Source organism: Mauremys mutica, chromosome 3 (genome assembly GCF_020497125.1).
Source record: "Mauremys mutica isolate MM-2020 ecotype Southern chromosome 3, ASM2049712v1, whole genome shotgun sequence".
Lineage (NCBI taxonomy): Eukaryota > Metazoa > Chordata > Testudines > Geoemydidae > Mauremys > Mauremys mutica.
The window spans coordinates 135,277,268-135,298,214 of record NC_059074.1 but is presented as its reverse complement, the minus strand read 5'-3'; the positions used below and the strand labels follow the sequence as shown (position 1 = coordinate 135,298,214).

Genomic DNA, 20,947 nt, shown 5'->3' with positions numbered 1-20,947 from the left:
AACCTGCTCTTAAAAATCTCCAAAGGAGGAAATTCCACAACCTTCCTAGGAAATTTATTTCAGTGCTTAACCACCCTGACAGCAAGTTTTTCTTAATGCCAGCCTAAACAACCCTTGCTACAATTTAACCCCATTCCTTCTTGTCCTATCCTCAGAGGTTACCAAAAACATTTTTTCCTCCCTCCTCCTTGTAACAACCTTTTATGTACTTGAAAATTGTTATGTCCCCTGGGTCTTCTCTTCTCCAGACTAAACAAACCCAATTTTTTCAGTCTTCCCTTACAGGTCATGTTTTCTAGACCTTTAATAATTCCTGTTGCTCTTCTCTGGACTTTCTCCTATTTGCCTCATCTTTCCTGAAATGTGGCACCCAGAACTGGACACAATACTCCAGGTGAGTGGAGTAAAGTGGAAGAATTACTTCTTGTGTCTTGCTTACAACACTCCTGCTAATACATCCCAGAATGATGTTTGCTTTTTTCCAAGTGTTACACTGTTCACTCATATTTAGCTTGTGATCCACTATGACCCCCAGATCCATTTCTGCAGTATTCCTTCCTGGACAGTCATTTCCCATTTTGTATGTGTGCAACTGATCATTCCTTCCTACGTCGATTACTTAGCATTTGTCCTTATTGAATTCCATCCTATTTACTTCAGACCATTTCTCCACTTTGTCCAGATCATTTTTAATTTTAATCCTATCCTTCAAAGCACTTGCAACCCCCTCCCAGCTTGGTATTGTCCACAAACTTTATACGTGTGCTCTCTATACCATTATTTAAATCATTGATGAAGATATCGAACAGAACCAGACCCAGAACTGATCCCTGCGGGACTCCACTTCGTATGTCCTTCCAACTTGACTATGAATCACTAATAACTATTCTCTGGGAATGGTTTTCCAGCCAGTTATGCACCCACCTTATAGTAGTTCCATCAGTCCCAGTGCCAGCCCTAGCACCAATTTAGGGATGAATTTGCTCAAAGATTGTAGCAGAAAGACACAGACATTTTTTTCACAATGAAGAATTCCATCAAAGTAAAGAATTGCATATGAAACTGATTAAATTCCCAAAATGGATTGTGGGAAACCAAGACTATTTTTAAAAGCTGATGCTAAAAGACAGAGCAATAGAGGTGATTTTAACACAGGTGTCTGCTGCCTGGCACCAGGATTCCCCCTCTTTTGCGAGGTCCCCATCAAAGGCAGTGTTAGACATCACTGCATGAGGAGACCAGCATGGCTCAGGGTTCCAAAGTGACAACTCCACTTCCTTCACTAAAGAGAATCAGACTTCTAAACATTGGCATATACTGTCAGAATATCTAGTAAAATGGTGGAAGCATCCTTGCAGAATCATTCATATCAGTTGTAATCCACCACCTGCTGAGACATGTCACTACTTGGTAAACGTTGTGACAGCTGATCCCAGTTCCTATGGTGAGAGCAGTGCTTGCACTGACATTGATTGAATATTTTCCCTTGGCGTCTCAGGGACGGAGAGTAGTGGTGAGGGACAGGAATGTGTGTGTGTTTCTTATTACAAAGCTGGGGGGAAAACAGGCAAATCAGTTGCCTAGAGATATGTCTGCCTCCACGGCTGCTGCTGATCCTCTGAAGGCTACTGAGGCAACAAATTTAACAACTTATACCAAGTGATGATCCATGACTGACATAACCCACAGTATTAAGGAGGGCCATTCAGCAATGGAAATATGCTGTTTTGACATAGGAGTACCACAGAAAAAGGCTGAAGAGAACAATAATGTTGTGCCTGTGACATGGAAACATTACCTCCTGCTGTGTTTTCAAATTTCTATGAATCTGATGTATCTGATAAGCGTTGTGCAACATTCAGGGCACAAAGGAAAAGCACCCGTGCGCTGGTGGCACTTCTGCTTTAATATGTCAACTGAAAGTATATATTGGCATATGGGAGAGGCATAAGAAACTATTCATTGGTGGAAAGGAGGCAGCAGAGGATGGAGCAGAAGGTTAGAATTCGGATCATTCTTCTTACAAGACATTTAGAATCAATGTATGATGCAACTGAAAGGTGGCTGATGATGCTGCTGACAGTTCATAGAACGTGTTGCTGGTACCACAAATAGTGGCATTGTGTATTTTATACATTTTGTTGGAGCCCCCTGAAATGGTTTGCACCCCAGTACTGGGACAAATAAGATCAAGTTGCCCTGTACCCCAGAGAGAAACAATGTAACAACCAAATGACAAAACAACCAGGAATGAAATATGACTCAAATCATTCATTTAAAAATGCAACCAAGTAACTGTTATTGCTGTGATCACTCTAAACCTCTTCTGTTCTTAAAGCTCCTGACTTCAACAAGTTGCAGATTAATGCACAACAATACCAGAACTGCATGTAGATTTGTGTGAAAAAAGTGCACACCTTGATGACAAGTGCAGTTCCAGGTTTCCATATAACCACAGATTTGTGAACAAGTAGGCAGGGCAAACTGAAAACATGACATGACAATCACAGCACACTGAATGTTGTTCAGTTCCACTACCCTTCTGCTCCAGCCCAGAAGTCTTACACACCTCCCTCCCAGAGATACATTGCCTAAAAGCTATTGCTGATCTCACTCCTAATGGTCAACTCTCAGAGTGCTGCATATATTACTGTAAATGCCGTTATATCCATACTCATTGTGAAAAAATAAAGAACACACTCAAGAACACAGGAATTGCCATATTTTATCAGACCAATGTGTCACAACCAGGACATGAATGGTCTGACCTACTGACCAGAGCAGGAGTCAGAAGTCAGACAGGATTAGGTTCAGGGGTGCTGCCACACGCCCAGCTTGAAGTGGTTTCCACCATATACAGAGGTTACAATTTTGTTCAATGGCTTTCAAACCCGCACTGTACAAATTGTTCCAATGCCACTGGTCGGGTGTCCAGGATATCACAGTCCAAGATAGGCCAGAGGACAAATCAAGGTCAGGTGTCAGTCAGGGTCAAGTTACCAGGAGATCAACAGCAACCAGTAGGAGCAGGTATCTCAGTGGAAGCAATCCAAAGCAAGGACAACCTAGTTGCATGTACTTCTTCCTGTTTCTGTGCTAGGTTTATAGAGAAGCTGCCAACCAATCAGGACCCCCAGCATTCTGCCAATCAGATTCCAGGACTGGGGTCCTCTAGTTCCTATTCTGACAACAACTAGCAGGTCACTGAGTGGCAGGTTGGAGCTTACCAGTGCTAACAAGCCCTCTGGACCATGATGGTTCCTGATACAGTGGTTGTCAATTACAGTGGCTAGAATCAGATGTTTCAGAAAAAGTGCAAGAAATCCCAATACTAGACGATTATATAATAACCTGACTAAAAGAAAAGGTTTTTTTCCCCAACAAAAAATAGTTGTTGGTTAGTTTATGCCTTTAATAAGGTTAATACAACTTATACATTTTAACCTATGTTATATAACTGTGATGTTGTTATTATCCATATTACACCAAATAAGTGTTGTTAGAATAAGTTAAGACTGTTAATGTTGCAATGTCCGACAACCAAATGTAAGGAAATTCTAGAATTAAGACTTCCTGTACAACTGTAATTTGGCCCTCTTGTGTATATGCGTTATGATACAGTCTTTAATTACATGGTCACATACTATGCCATGCCACCCTTACTTTTCCACTGCTGTTGGTGGCAGCGGCACTTCCTTCAGAGCTGGGTGCCCAGCCAGCAGCTGCCACTCTGTGGCCACGCAGTTCTGAAGGCAGAGTGGCTTCTCACACCCCTCCCCCTCTCCAGAATACATTCCACACCACCTGCAGTTGGAAAACCTCTGTTCTAAGGTTTTAAAAGAATTACCCTGAATGCTGGTAAGTTAAAAACAAAAGTATGTTGAGCTGAAAGAGTAACTTTAATGATAATGTGAATCCCATGCTTAGTTTATTCCTTCCAGGGGAGGTAGAAGCAGGGATCTTTGGAAGCACAATTCAGCAATCAAAGGTGCCTAGGTCCATCATTAATAGCTTCTCTAGAGAGAGTGCCAGTTGGTCACCCCAGACATCAAGATGTCCTGGGCATCTGACACAGGGCCTAATCAAAATAGTAAGGAAATTAGGTAATTACGTGGGGAATAACTGAGATATACCTGCTTTGCTAGATTGTAAGCCCTGCAATTTATGACCCGCCCATGCTCCTTCCTGTTCACCTTGTACAAGGCTAACTGTGAGGGGTGGGAAAATGCTCAAAAACAGAAAGGGAAAGTAGAAGAAAATGTATGTATCCAAGATAATCCCAGTGGTTAATACTTACAATATCGCCTATGTCTGTGTTAATTTATTAATTCCATTTTGGTTCTGTAAATGCCATGTTACATTTCAACCTCCACTTTGAATATAAGCTTTAATGTGGCTTTGAACATTTATTTTTAAGCAGAAATTTAACATATTATGGAAAGACTATGTGGGAAGCTGTGACAGAGCAATCAAGAGCTATCAACACTGAATGTGCCTACCCTAGTGGAACAATGGATTTGCTACCAACAGAACCACTGACCGAACGATGCTCTGCCCAGAAGCCCTCAGTCATTTCACCACCAGAAGTAAGATAATCAGGCTAAGAAGGATGGGGAGGACACTCAGGAGGACTGCATTCAGCAGTTCACTGTTTTCCATACATCTGGAACTCAATTGTGCTTTTCAAGGCTAAAGTGTGTGTATAAGAAATTCCTTTGCTTAGCCTGTAATTCCTTGCTTTACTGCCACAGTGTCCATGAAGAGCATAACTAGGAAACCAGAGCTCCCACAGCGAGGTGGACTCTGAAGAACATATCTAAGCAACTGGGGCTCTGGGGAGCTGTGGAACTGGTTCCAGAGTCAGACTGTGGGCTCATACTGCTGAAGTATGGTGTCATGGAGTCTGTACTTGAGAGTGCACATGAGATTCCCTTAAAGCTAGGAACAATGATCAGTCATTGCCCAGACCAAGGGGGTATTAGACGTACATGGGATCAAATCACAACAGATAGGTGCTCATTCAGAAAGCGGGACAGGACCAGGTTGTGACACCATCCACTTCAACGACACTCAGGTTTACAAACACTTCGCATTAAGGATAAAATTAACCTCAGTGCAGTAGGCCACTATAAGGCGTATGCACCACTTAAGTCCCTCTTGGACTTTTACACTGTCTCTCTGCACTGGGGAAAGCTTCACCCAAAAAGATTTGAGCAAAGCAAACTCAACTTAAGTCACAGGTGCTTAAAGATAATTCTTAGATGCATGAGGGATTCAGTGGCTGTAGAAGAGTTAGACTTTTTATTAATGTTTTAATTATATTATTTTGTTATTTTGAAAAGCAATCAGCAGCTTTAAATCTGGAAATAAACAGTATAACAAAGACACACTCCTTTTAGACAAACTTACTTGAGGGCCATCTTTCATGATAGCATTCTGCACCCATACTCATTGCATTAACATCCGCCACTTTAAAGTTCTTTGGTAAACTCTTTCCCCACCCCCCTCTCCATCACCAAAATGACATGGATAATCTGACCAATACCAGCATTGTTGCCATTTACATAATACAACCAGATTTTGCATTGCCAAGATCTTTTGGAGCTGTAAAACCAGATAATTAAAATATAAAAATAAGAACTCTTCAATTTCACATTTAAGTATGCTGATAAAAGTAATATTCTCAATAACCAAAACCAGAGTTTCAAAACAGGCAAATGTATTTTATGCAGAAAAAAAAATGTAACCAATAGTTAGAGCCTTCTGACACCACACATTCAATGCACATACTAACCAATCTACCAATGAACTTTGAAGGTATGGTCCTACCTTAAAGCCAACACAAAGATTTGCTGGCAGGATATGCTGTTTGGGGGCTAGTCATGTGAGCAATCCTGCTTATGTATTTTGCGTCAGTTGGAAAATGGAGATGATAATATAACCAGGTAACCAAGGATGAGACCAAATTCAAATGTTACTCAAAACAGAAATAGAAATGAAAGAAAAAGGGAAAAAAACCAACCCTAATTCATTAATTCATTGCTTTCCATAGATTTGTAGATAGACCTCATTTTTATCACTATACAGTACTAAATACCAAAAGAGTATCAAAAGCATACCTAAAACTACAATGATGACCAGTGAAAGTTATGGGTCAAATCTTACTTTTCCCACTCCAATCTATTTTCCCATCAGCACAAAAAACTCAAAACAGCATGACTGAATGAGTGCTTGAACAATTCTTTATAAATTTTTGAAGAAGAAACTGGGAGGGGAAAAGAGAGATAGAATACTGAAAAACATACCAGAGGAAGCTTCCAATCTTTCCAATCTGCTGATCAACCAGTCAAGGGATCCAGAAAATTGAGCACAGTTTTTACGATTCCCCCTAATAAGTGCCGCTATTAAAAGAAGAAAAACAGAAAAAAGTTAATAAATGTGTCCAATTCACATTAACAGAAACCCCATAATTCCTGTGATAAACCATGATCCAACCAACCAGATGCAAAACAACTTGACAAATCATTATATTGAATAGTAAAATTTGTAGGATTTTCTCATCATCAAACTGCCCATTGCTGTAAAAAAAATTATCTAAAGCCAACAGTCATCTTCCTAGATCCATTCTTGAATATCAAAATAGCTCATTTTGAAGCAACAAAAAGTAAGTCCATTGGTATTCCTGAACAAATCCTGATATAGCATTACTGTTGGAGGAGCAGGAGGGTACTGGAAAGATCAGGAACAAAGGAACTTCTACATAAAATCTAAACGGAAGAATTAGGTTACCATCACTTATCTCTAAATTAAGGAGACCAGAAGAGGTCTCTGATGGTAACAAGGCTTCACTCTTCAAAATATCATATCTTAACACTGTAAATGCTTCTTGTAAGCTATCACAAGTAGGGTTAAAGTCATCCAAAAAAAACAAACAAACAAAAAAAAGCCACAAAAACACACCCTGGGCAAAATTCATCCTTGGACAGAAATGGAACTATAGGTAGAGAGAAGTACATAGTGATGATTTCAGGACTTGAAGAACCTCTCCTTCTTCCCAAGGGGGAAAAAGCCATCAGGGACTAACAATTCCATCTAGAGCAGGGGTAGGCAACCTATGGCATGTGTGCTGAAGGCGGCACACAAGCTGATTTTCAGTGGCACTCACACTGCCCGGGTCCTGGCCACCGGTCTGGGGGGCTCTGCATTTTAATTTTAATTTTAAATGAAGCTGCTTAAACATTTTAAAAACCTTATTTCCTTTATATACAACAATAGTTTAGTTATATAATTATAGACTTATAGAAAGAGCCCTTCTAAATGTGTTAAAATGTATCACCGACATGCAAAACCTTAACTTAGAGTGAATAAATGAAGACTTGGCACACCACTTCCAAAAGGTTGCCGACCCCTGATCTAGAGTGTGGAACAGTGCCAACTGCTGTTCTTATGTAAGTTTCACCTGCAGCTCTACCAAAGCATCAATCTTAATCAAAAACTTCCCCAGCCATTCTCTTCAACAGAGATTGCTGATCACACTGAGAGACAGAATGGTTCAAGGACTAAGGAGACCAGGTCTATACCTGGCTCTGCCACTAATTCACTGTGTGACTTTGGGCAGTCACCGAATCACCCTATACCTCAGTTTCCCCATCAGTAAAAGAGGCTAATAATGCTTGCATAACCTCCTAAAACAGTTTGTGAGCTACAGATGAAAAGCACTATATGAGGGCTAAATATTATTGTTTGGTTATTAGTTATGTTATATTGTTCTATGGTTTTGTGATATTGATTCACTTCCATTAGGAAACGCATTTACAGCCTTAAAATTGTGGCCTCAGTATGATTTGAAGCTGGATCTGCTGCAGACATGAAAGGCCAGGTTATGAATCCTTTACATCACTAAACCAGTGGGTTGACAGAGTAGTTTCAGGGAAGCAGAGGAAGAGAGGCTGAAAACCTAATGGTCTACGGCAAATCATCTTTCTCTGCTCCTATAGAACCACACTCTGAGTGGGAAATGGTGATCAGAGAACAGTTCCACTAATGCTTTATTTAGAGGCATTCAGCTGTAGCTGTAGATAATTCAGGTAACCAGCACAACTAATCACAAAGCACAGAGAATTCCTAAGGGCCTGTTATGGCAGAAGGGATGTAGAAGAGATGCATTCCTAAATCACACATTTGAGATATAAAATTCATCAAAATTACAAAAGCTCACATTTCACATAGAAGCTAACTCATTTAAATATTCTGTTTTCTTAAAGGGGTCATTCTTTGTAACAATGAATTATAAGACCATGTTCTGAGCTAGTATATTTAAGAGGCTATCAATCATTTTGATTACACATTTCATTTTTCAGAGTTCCTGAGCCATAGCATTTTTAATGTTACTTATGACTGAAAAGGAAACAAACTTTTCTCAGTATAAACCTATTTCTGGTTTATATGACTGGAGGCAACCATCACTCTGGATGGAAACATTTTATGAAAAATTATCTTTCAGGTACTTACAAGGCCCACATACCCATAATATCACAGTGCCTCACCATTTTTATACTCACACCACCACTACTGAAACGGATGCAAAACCCTTAGTCTCTGTACCTTATTTTGCCTCACATCTCCATCTGTAAAATGGAGACAATATTATAGTTCCCTGCCTCACTTGAGTGATGTGAGGATAAATTTCAGTAATATTTGTGAGGCACCAAGAAGGGTCTGCAAAAGTCCTTATACCATGCAGTGTAGTTTTTAAAAAAAGAAAACAAACCAACAAAAAAAACCCCAAAAACATGAGGCTACACTCCAGGGGAAAATAAAAGTATTGAACAACTGTTACTTTTCTTAGCACATGGTGCTGACTAAGACAGAATTCCTCTGCAAAAAGCACTATGTGATCATGTAATAAGATATTATAATGTGCACACACACAAAAGGGGGATGAATTAACCTTATTTTTGACATTTCCTAACTTCTCAGTGCTTCCTTTTGCAACCTTTTAATGTAGAATTTTTCTATGGACTATTACAATGAATTCCAATCAATCAACAATGCATATTGTATATTAGATTCAATTTTTATTTTATTATAAGTGGACCCAACCTTAATGCTGGCATTTCCTAACTTCTGAACACTTGTCTTTGCACCCTTATTTTGAGATATTTTAATGTAATATTATATACTTCATTCATATGTAAAGTTATGGTCATTTTAATATTTTTTCCATTTTATAATAAAAATGATGCTATCAAGGTGCCAAATAACCCTATTCAGCACGTACACAGGTTAAGTGTCTCCTAGCAGGCAACATATAGCAACTATAAAGAACTTCAACAATGACAGCAAGCAAAAAATAATAAAAATAACTATCTGAAATTCTACCATTGGCAGTCTCCGAGTCCTTCAAAGTTTCTCTTAGTCTGTTCCTCTTCTATGATGGTGGTGAAAGTGACAAACTGCATTTTAAAATTTACATTTTCAAGGTTGCCTTTTAAGGCTTATAACAAGGACAGAAAACTAACAGGATCGGTCAGAGTGGTATTATCAGGTAGTGAACAGATAATCAGTTAAAGAAATAAAAGCATAAAATAAAGATCCAACTTCTAGGTCCGTATTCTCTGGAACTTGCTGTGTCATTTTACCCTTCCCTTTATCCGAAACCATGTGCTCCCCCTCTACATTTCAGAACAGATACAAGTGATAATTGTACAATCACATTCATTTTACCATATAAGTTATTACCCTCATAGTAAAGAGCATAAGCTAAGGACATAAATGGCCACTGGGATTAAGTATTCCAAAGAGCTACTTGATAAGCATTCACTACAAGTAATACAAAGAAAAACAGAAATGCAAATATATGCAATAGCCACTCCATGCATTTACTAGTGATAGATCTGGTTTCTCTGATATTGCCACCATATACCCTATTTTGACACTTGATGCTCTCTCATTTCCTCATCACAATCTACCATTCACCCACATTCTCAGTGACCTTACGCTGATTTTCTGTCCAACCTGATAGACTTCTGTCCCCCCGCATCTTGTTCTTCTCATTCAACTTTTAGCCCTGTATCAACTCCCCAACTTACCAAAATGGCCACTCACGTCACCTTGTCTTCATTAAACAGCGCTCCTTCTCTGGTCACTCAATAATAGAGTTCCTTTTCTCTGAACACCACCCACTTCCTCCTTCTGTATTTCATATTTTCCCTCTGTCCGCTGCCTGCACCTGGCTCTTCTGTGACCGTCAGTCCATCGATATCCATGACTGCTCTGCCTCTCCCAGCCTCCACTTCTCCACTATTGATTCAGTATCCTCCCTACCTCCCAGGATGCATTTGCCTCTCTATTTTACACCACAAAATGCTTTCCATTTATTCCCAGCATCCAATTCCTTTGTTCCTGGCTGCCAAATGACTCTGAATAAAGTCAAGACGCTATGCAGACTTCCATCCATTACAACTTTGTACTCTCTCTTGTTAATTCGAACAGCAGCACTGTCTCTCCTCCCCACTGACTCATATACCTACAACCTTTGCTGCCTGTTCACGACCTTCCCCCTAAAGCCTTCCCTCCTCACACAATATCCCACCAGCTTTCTGCAAAAAGACTGATCAGAACTACTGTGATCTCCCTCTTTTCGCTACTCCTTTTCCCCCCTCATCCTCTGAAGTTTCCCACCTAATCTCTACCTCCAAAACCTCCCTTATGCCTCACTCACCCAGTTGAAGATGCTGTGTTATCATTCTACCAACAAAACATAGCCATGTGCTACCTCAGCCCCTTCACTTGTATGCAGTAACCCATCCCACTACTCTGTATGCTTATATTGACACATTACGATTGGGAGTTTCTGGGGACGGGCAGCATCCCTTCTAATATGTCTTTACCATGTACATTATAGATACAAAAAAAGAAACAACTATAACTAAATAAATAATAAACAAAGCAAAACTAACCATCCTACAGCTTAGCAAAAGTGAAGCTCTGGGGAAATGACTGCCTTTAACTAGTTTCAATAGAGGATTCCATTTTTATTCACTTTTCCTTGGTCTCTAATTCTGCATAAGAAGCTGTTAAAATCAGCATCTGGTCACTATTTTGCAACAAATCAAATGAGGAAAGATTAGTTTCTCATACCAATATATGACTGTATAACAAACCAAGACCACCAGAGGGTCTCACTCAGTCAAAGGAGTGCCCACCCTAATTGGTGATGCCCTAGTAACTGAATATATTTCTGATAGAGAATGCACACACATTCTGTAACTCCTCTGTCAGGAAATACACTGCAGTCATTTTTATGGATGAAACACAAGACAATCCCAGGTAGAGGTTTGTACATTTCCTCTCTCTTAAGGATGAACTATATGCCACAAACAACAACAAAAATCTCAGAAACCATGAATGATGACAATATCAACCACTTTGATTTACACACACACTCAATGTGAAACTATGGTTTGTGGAAACAAGGCAAAGTAAATGATATCTATCTATCTCCTAGGAAATTACCGAACAGCACCTTCATTGTTCAGTACAGCATAGTGAAAAAATCTACCATCCCCAGATCAAGACCAATGTGCTTAAAAATTACCTACCAAAAAAAGATATAGTAATTACATGTCAAGCCTGTTATATAATGGTAAAGATGTCAAAACAAAAACCTGCAAATGCATTTTGCTATGCAATTACAACATATGGAAACCAATCATGGGTCGTGGAGGAGAGACAGTGGGTGGGATGAGAGACTGAGATGGAATGAAAAGCTTGTGGGGAGGGGAAGAAAAAGAGGGGACAAGGAAATTGGAATTGGTAATAGCTCACAAGGAGACTGGGACTCTGGAGGGAGAGACAAGGACTGACTTGACAAACAGACTGGGACGAGGAGCCTGAGGAGTAGAGACTGGGACTGGTTAGGTGAGGAAAATGGGACTGTAACCAAGAGTCAGGGGTGGAGAAGAGACAGGATTCTCTGCACCTTGAGGTCTTCAAACCACAATCTGAGGACTTCAATAACTCAGACATAGGTTAAGGGTTTGTTACAGGAGTGGGTGGGTGAGATTCTGTGGCCTGCATTGTGCAGAAGGTCAGACTAGATGACCATAATGGTCCCTTCTGACCTTAAGTCTATGAATCTATGACTGTGGCAGGTAGGAAGGAATGATTTGGGCGTGGGGGAGATGGGCAGAAAGGTCTGTGCCCACTAGCGAACACTCCCCTGTGTAGCCTGAATGAGACCCAAGATATCCGAGTCTCACCATTCCTGTGTTGCCAGCAAATATCTGAAACCCACTGGCAAAATGTGTGCAACATCCCCCCTCCAGTGCTGGTCTACATATAATGCGACATGATTTCATGTAGCAAAATCTCTGCTTTTATCTGATCCACATTGCGAGGGAAAGAATGGAACAGTCCTGTGGCAGGTTTTGTCTGTTTTATTTGAAAAAAATGGCAGCTATTTGAAAGCTGCTCACAGGGTAAGGAATGTTTAATTAGTTCTGGCAGAGTATGTGTGAGGCAGGAAAATATAGCAAAATAAATGTAGTTTATGATGGTGATTTTGAAGTTTATTCCATTGTTTCAGAAGTGAAGGATTTATTTTTATAGTTGTTTTGCCCACAACTGAAGAGTAGCCACATCTGGGATCAAAAATCAGCCAATAGGAGCAGCATATAGTAACAGAACATACCTGTTATAGGCAGGAAGAAGAATACTGTATCCAATTGAAATCATTGCGGGAAATGTTCAGGGAAGAGAAAGCTACTACACAAGTGAAAGTTTGACCAGGACACCAAGACCCTTACAAAGAAGGTCATGGGAACTTTAATAACCACAAGTAGTCAAGATCTTAGTTTTATATCATCCAGAAAACAGCACTCCCCACATAGAGACTGCACTTTTATGCATGTTTATACAGAACCTGACAATGCTGACTGAGACTCTAGGCAACATACAATATAAATATTTTTTCCAACCATGTGAAAAACACAAATGCATAAATCATGGATTTGTCAAGATATCCATTTACTTTAATCAAGGCATACTCACTTCATTTTATTCATAATTATTCTTCCATACTCACTGAAATGGAAGGTCGTCTCCAATATCTAGATAATTTCAACAGCCTTTGGTTTCAGATTTTCATTTCAATTGAATAGATTAGTTTGCTGTCAAAAATCCCAGAGAACCACAATATGTCTTACCTAGTAATTCATACAAAGAATTCAGAATAGATTTCCAAGTCTCTCCTGCTTCCTTCCCAGCTACATCAGCAAAATGGGCTGCACTACTGTACACGTGCAAGCGATCAATGCATTCAAGGACAAGGTTGATCATACCCTAGAAAGAAAAATTTCAGGTTTTCAAAGAAGAAAGTATCTCTTCAGTACAAAGATGTCAATATAGATTAAAAGAAGACATGACAAAAAAGAAAAATAAATGTAAAACAGAAAGTAGATATGTAGCAGATGCAGCCAGCTATCTCTGGGGGGAAGTTATTAAGGGAAAATGATGAAGAATGTTTTACAGTGTTTTGCTACTAGCATATTTGCTCTATGAGTCTTCCAAAGTAAAATTAAATACCTGAGTTCCAAGATCAATTACTAGTGGCACTAGTAAAGTAAGTGGGATAACACATGCTTAAAGTAAAGCACGTGCTTAAGTACCCTGCTGCATCAGGGCATAATCCAGTATAAAGAGAGGGAGCTAGAGTCTTTTAATAACAATAATTACTAATTACATTTGAGAGGAGAACATAAGATCATAATTCAGGGATCCTGAATGGCACCTTAGTAATTCTGATGTTCAGAAAATGGTACTTTTTTTAAAAAGGGAAAGGAAATAAAACCTTTAATTTCCCCTCCAAAAAATCCAAATAAGTACAGATCACAGGCAGGAGCAGACCCTAAAAAACTAATGGATATCCCACATAAGCAAGGCTAGGATCAGATGTGCAGCCATCTCAAAATAACAATTTAAAAAAATTACTGAAATGATTTATCAGCTTAGATTCTAACAATTGATGTATTGCAACAGAAATTTACTAAAACTAGGCTCAGCATTACAGATTGCCAGTTACATGAATCCCATGAAACTCTCACAAAGAAATTAGATTTTCAAAATGATGCCATTAAAGCAGGTAGTTTAATATCAAAATGTCCTCCCAAAAGCTGTTTTCAAAATTGAAAGTGGCCCCTCTAGCATACTGAGCCCCATGGTTGCTCCTAAACCTGGGCTTCCCACAAGACACCCAATGTTATGTTATTGTTAGGTCAAATCAGTTAAAAACTCTACTGGTGTACACAATGTGGGAAGTACAGTAACAACGTAAAGAAAAAAATCTACCTCTTCCTGGAAGAGATTTTGTCGATTCTTCAGTGCTCTTAGTCTGTTCTGTTTGTCTTCATGTTCCAAATGTTCATCTGGCGGGTGAAAGTAGCCGATCAAGTCCTGAAGGCTCAGACTGACTGACTCAATGGGAAAGTCAACTGTGGAAGACTTCACTTTCTTGCTGAGAGCATCAAGGCCCCTAAAGTGAGTTGCAAACACTTCTCTAAGTTTTGGAAATGAATTGCTTTGTCATTGTCTTTTTTTTCTCTTCACTGCTTTAAAATCAGACCTGAGTTCTCTGCTCTAAGACACTGTCCTCTCAATATTTCCTCCTCACCAACAGTAAGTCAAATGCATTGAGAAAAGAGAGTTGGTAAAGGAGACATATCAGTTCCATTCAGCTTTTTTTAAATAACCAGAATAGATATTTCTTGGTGTTTCACCTCCATATTTGGAGTGATGAAGGAAATATCAGGGACAAAACAAAGGAAACACAACTTATACACCTACTCAGAGTGTTTCTGCGTTGTCACCTCACTTACATGCTAAATGAAGAGCTTCATAAGGCAATAAGAATATAAAAATATATCAGCCAAAATGCAGTCACACTCAGTATTTTATTACCCACAACCAGTACAAATAAACAAAATCATAAAAAGCTCTAAGCAGGAAGGATGAGTGTTATAATTGGTGCCCATCTACAACAGTTATTGTACTGTACGGCTACTATTTTATGCAGTGACACTATTGTTTCATTTTTCCTGGCAAAAGCATCAATTTGTTTGTTGATATTATCAAATTTTAACTACAGTTAGAAAATAAAGCAGTGTATGGCCTGCTTGATAGTCTCACAAATTCTGGCAGGTGAAATTTTTCTTTTATGTTTAATTTGAACCTTAATGTCAACATTCATGTTTATAAATTTATATCAAGGTTGAAGGAGAAGGGAAGATCAGAAATGGAGAAAATAAATGGACTGTAGTTCTGCAGATTCCCCTTTGCTGATTGTTGATAAAGAATTACAAGGACTGTTATTACAAATATTGGTCTATTTTTTTGCAAAGCTAAATTGCTCACTGTGATGTCAATGATCATTTGGGGTGGGACATGGGAAAGGAAAAGGACGACAAAAAAGGACCTCATTAAAACATACCTTATAAACCTGTTGAAAAGGAAGACTGTACTACGGATGACTCGTGCTGTATGAGATTCTTCATGCTGAGATCTGGACAAGGTCAACCCATCATCCATGTGGCCTTCATGGTGCATTATAGCCTGCAATACAAACACAAAGACCAGCCATTGCAAAGAAAAAAACATAAGGAAATTCCATGTTCCTTATCTGTAAAATATGTAGTGAGAGGGGAGAGGTGGAGTAAATACAAAAATACATACAGAGAAACCAAAGTTAATTAAAATCAGATTAGCCTGTATTTTACTGCCTGGTACCGTTATACACTAGTATTAATTAAAGCATGTCCAGTTCCATGACAATTTTAGTACTACCACTTCTGAAAGGCTTACTTACAAAGTCATCAGAAGTCAGCATTTTCCACATTAAGGTCATATCTGGAATGTATATGGCTTTACCTCCATAGGAAAGTAAATATATGGGCATAAATTAGGAATAAGAACCATGCTGAACATCAGCTCTTTCCCCTTATCCATCTGCACATAAAACCTTCTAAAATTCAGCCACCTCCAGAAATGAGCTTTTTGCTGACCCTGGCTGCCAACCCTTTTACTGGCCCTTTTTCTTAATACACCCAGGATCCCTAGAGAAAAGCCTAGATTTGCTCATGACTAACTACTATGTTTTTAAAGGTATTAAATCCCATACACACTAGTGTATTAAAGCATGTTAGTTAACACATTCTTAAACACCACCTATGTTCTACTGTAAATGTTTGGGGATACTTTTTATGTGAAAATTTTTTTTACATACTAACAACATAAATAAACCACACTTTTCTTAACAGAGCTGTGTTTATGTTGATCAATGCACTGTTGTGCTTAAGATTTTACATGCACAAGAATAAAAAAATCAAAGTTATGGTTGCCCATTACTTGGCTGCATTAGGCCTGATTAGGGTGATCAGATGTCCCGATTTTATAGGAACAGTCCCGATATTTGGGACTTTTTTTTTAATATGGGGTCCTATTACCCCCCACCCCCCGTCCTGATTTTTCACACTTGATATCTAGTCACCCTAGGCCTGATCCAATGTACACTGATTTCAGTAGTAGTCTTTCTACTGAGTTCAATGCATTCTGGATCAGGCGCTATGTCCAAGTTGCTGTGCAAATTATAACTTCAAAGTTCCTGAGTGTGTGAGAGTATAAAATCTTAATCATAATATTACATTGTTGTTGTTGCCACCTTCCTGGTTAAATATTTAAAGATGCATTTAAAAACAGAAAGACAAACTGCTGGTGCATTTATCTGATGAACTCATTCAAATAAAATGCTATTTCAGACAAACATTCAAAGTGAACGCAGAGTTTATTTTATCGCAGGCATTTTCTTCATTAAGAATTAATTTCATGCCATTTTAGAAATTTAAAAATTTAAAAAATGTCTTATATAGCATCTGAAACTTGGCTCAAGAGTGAAAAGCACCTTTTCCCTCCTTTTCAATGCTCAGATAATCACAAATAGATCATCATGCTTTAGGGGGGGAATACACCTCTGGGCTTAAAATAAGAATGAAAAATTTCTGCACAAAAGGTAACACTTTCAAAATATTGCCAACACCTGAAAGCATGGATGTTGAATGCAAGTGCTTTCTCAACCACAACTATAGAACATTGAAGAACTGAATTCTATATGGTACTGTGAGTATTCTCAAACTGTTATATGGTTCTTTCCTACAATGAGCTAAACAGTTTCCCTCTGAGCACCATCAAATTCAAGAACATTTGTAAGCTAACAGCTGTAGACTAACAGCAGTAGTTGGATTTAGTTTTAGTTTTGTTAGGAATTGATGCATGCTGCCATCTTGATTTTCGAGACATGACTACACACTCTTTAGGACAGATCTTCATTGCAAGAAATTACATCTTCTTAACTCAGGTTAGCTAACCCTACTTAGCTTACTCAGGTTAAAACAACAGTGAAGACACAGCAACTTGACTTTCAACACGGGTTAGCAGCTTGAGTTTAAAGCCTATAGGGGAGCCAAATTGCTCTGTCTTCACTGCTATTTTAACCTGAGTTAAGACCATACTTTTATTTTATTTTGCAGTGAAGACAATCCCTAATATTTGATATAAAGGATGGCTTAAAATATTTGAGATGTAGAAATTAACTGCAGCCTTTGATTTTCTTCACATTTTTCTCATGTCGCACACAGTTGTGAGTGAATGAAATGTACCTTTATTCACAGTCTTACCTTGCGTTGCACAGATCCCATTCTTACAGACTTTGCATCCACAGACTGGTACGTGAGCCACAGGCCTGTGTCTGCATGTTGTATGTAGCATACTGAGTCACCATACTTTATTTCAGGTGCTCCCATTCCATCAACCTCTTTTCTTATCCCTATATCCAGTTTTTCCTAAAGTGAAAAAAGGGTGCAAGCACAATTAATCAATAAACACAGCAACAAACATTGAATGCTGGATGTTATTTTCTTTGATTGAAGGAACTATAAGAACACTGTACACATTGATGTATTCCCTCATTGCTAAAATGATTAATAAAGGGGGAAGCAATAAAAAACACTAGCTTGTTAGCCAACTACTTGAGTGAAGAGAGAGAGATCTTTTCTACACAAAATCCAGCTGAGCATTACTGAAGAACATATTTTATATTCTATGATCTGATTTTCCAGTCAGTTTAATCCCAGTGAGCTAGCATAAAACCGGTATAAACAAAATGGAGAATCAGACCTTGTATTGGTTAATCAGATTTCAGTTTTACTAGCCTATGTTCTCTGCAGAGCATTCCTCAGAGGTACAAATTCTGCTCATCTCACTTAACCTTCAAACAGCAGGAGTTCTGCACAAGCAACACCAGTAGGACAGATCTCAAAGTAGTTCAGGTTAAGAAAACAAGAAAGTCTGCTCCAGTATACAACTGTCTCTGAAAACACTAGACATAATAGGCATACTGGGTCAGACCAATGGTCCATCCAACCCAGTAGCCTGTCTTCCGACAGTGGCCAATGCCAGATACTTCACAAGGAATGAACAGAACATGGCAATTTCCAGTGACCCATCCTGTCATCCACTCCCAGTTTCCGGCAGCTGGAGGTTTATATGTACCTGGTGCATGGGGTTGCATCCATGACCATCTCAGCTAATAGCCAATGATGAACCTATCCTTCATGAAAGTATCTAATTCTTTTTGAACCCACTTATACTTCTGGCCTTCACAACATCGCATGGCAACAAGTCCCACAGGCTAATACGCACCATGTGAAGAAGTAACTCCTTTTAAACCTGCTGCCTATTAATTTCATTGGGTGACCCCTGGTTCATGTGTTATGTGAAGGGGTAAATAACACTTCCATATTCACTTTCTCCACACCATTCATGATTTTATAAATCTTTCAAATCTCCTCCACCTTAGTCACCTCTTTTCTAAGTAGATCAGTCCACATCTTTTCAATGTCTCCTCGTATGGACGTTGTTCCAGACCCTAATGATTTTTGATGTCCTTCTCTGTACCTTTTCCAATTCTAATATATCTTTTTTGAGATATTGCATGCAGTCCTGGTTGTCCTATTTGAAGTGTGCTTGAACACAAAAGTGACATTATGATATATTCTGTCTTATCTTTCCCTTTCCTAATGGTTCCTAACATTAGTCTTTTTGACTGCCGCTGCACGTTGAGCGGATGTCTTCAGAGAACTATCTGCAATGATTCCAAGATCCCGAGTGCTAACAGCTAATATAAACCCTATCATTTTGTTTATATCATTAGGATTATGTTTTCCAGTGTGCATTCTGTTGTACTTAACATTGAATTTCACCTGCCATTTTGTTGCTATCACCCAGTTTTGTGAAATCCCTTTATGGACTTAATTATCTTGAATAATTTTGTATAGTCTGCAAACTTTACCACCTCACTGTTGCCCCTTTTTCCAGATCTTTTACGAATATGTTGAAGAGCCAGGTCCAAGTACAGATCCTTGAGGGACCTCACCATTTCCCTCTCTCCATTGTGAAAACTGACCCCTTTTTCCCACCTTTTGTTTTCTGTCTTTAACCAGTCACTGATCCATGAGAGGACCTTCCCTCTTACCCTGTGTTTGCTTACTTTGCTTAAAAGCCTTTGGTGAGGGACCTTGTCAAAGGCTTTCTGAAAGTCCAAGTACATTATGCCAATTGGATCACCCTTGTCCACATGCTTGATGATTCCCTCAAAGTATTCGAATACATTGGTGGGGAATTAATTCCCTTTACAAAAGCTGTGTTGATTCTTCCCCAACATATCGTGTTCATCTGTATCTCTGATCATTCTGCTCTTTACTATAGTTTCAACCAATTTGCCTGGACTGCCTCTGAAGCCTTTTAAAAAATATATCAGCATTACATTAGCTACCCTCCAATAATCTGATACAGAGGCTATTTAAGTGATAGGTTACATACCGCTGATCCCTCATATCCAGCCCAGCCCTGAGACCAGGGTCTGCCCCAGTCTTGACCACCCTGGCAGATTGTAAGCAGGCCCTGCAGCCCAGTGGGAGCCTTTCCAGTCTCAGTTTTGTTACCTCTGGCTATGCCCTCATAGCCCCAGCCACCGGTCTCAAGGAAGGAGCCTGTTTCAAAAGGTCTCTTAATAGTCCCACAGTCCCTAAACCCGACACCCGTCCACACGATGAAGCCATTTTTGTCGACTTAAAGGACTCTTAAAATTGATTTCTGTACTCCTCCCCGACAAGGGGATTAGCACTGAAATCGACCCTGCTGAGTCGAATTTGGGGTAGTGTGGATGCAATTCGATGGTATTGGGCTCCAGGAGCTATCCCAGAGTGCTCCATTGTGACCGCTCTGGACAGCACTCTCAACTCAGATGCACTGGCCACATAGACAGGAAAAGCCCCGCGAACTTTTGAATTTCAGTTCCTGTTTGCCCAGCACAGTGAGCTGATCAGCACAGGTGACCATGCAGAGCTCATCAGCACAGGTGACCATGGAGTCCCAGAATCGCAAAAGGGCACCAGCATGGACCGAAAGGGAGGTACTGCATCTGATTGCTGTATGGGGAGACGAATCTGTCCTATCCGAACTCCGTTCCAAAAGACAAAATGCCGGAATATTTGAAAAAATCTCCAAGGGCATGATGGATAGAGGTTATAACAGGGACTCGCAGTAGTGCCGCATGAAGCCTACCAAAGAACCAGAGAGGCAAACAGCCGCTCCGGGTCAGAGCCCCAGACATGCCACTTCTATGATGAGCTGCATGCCATTCTAGAGGGTGCCCCTACATCTACCCCACCCCTGTGCTTCCCTCCTCCCCCACCCCTCCCGGGCTACCTTGGCAGTTATCCCCCCATTTGTGTGACAAATTAATAAGGAATGCATGAATCTGAAACAACAATGACTTTATTGCCTCTGTAAATGGAGATCAAAGAGGGGAAGGGAGGGGAGGGCGGTTGGCTTACAG

General features: G+C 39.6%; 1 protein-coding gene across 1 annotated transcript in view; it reads right to left on the bottom strand.

Moving 5' to 3' along the window:
- Positions 1 to 20,947, bottom strand: part of RYR2 (ryanodine receptor 2) — a gene marked incomplete at its 5' end in the record, with an annotated part of 534,914 nt that overhangs the window by 352,388 nt on the left and 161,579 nt on the right. The window contains 5 exons of the mRNA XM_045010317.1: positions 6,306 to 6,401; positions 13,209 to 13,344; positions 14,350 to 14,533; positions 15,488 to 15,609; positions 17,727 to 17,891. Coding sequence (XP_044866252.1) covers positions 6,306 to 6,401; positions 13,209 to 13,344; positions 14,350 to 14,533; positions 15,488 to 15,609; positions 17,727 to 17,891 — 703 coding nt within the window. The remainder of the gene's footprint in view (positions 1 to 6,305; positions 6,402 to 13,208; positions 13,345 to 14,349; positions 14,534 to 15,487; positions 15,610 to 17,726; positions 17,892 to 20,947) is intronic.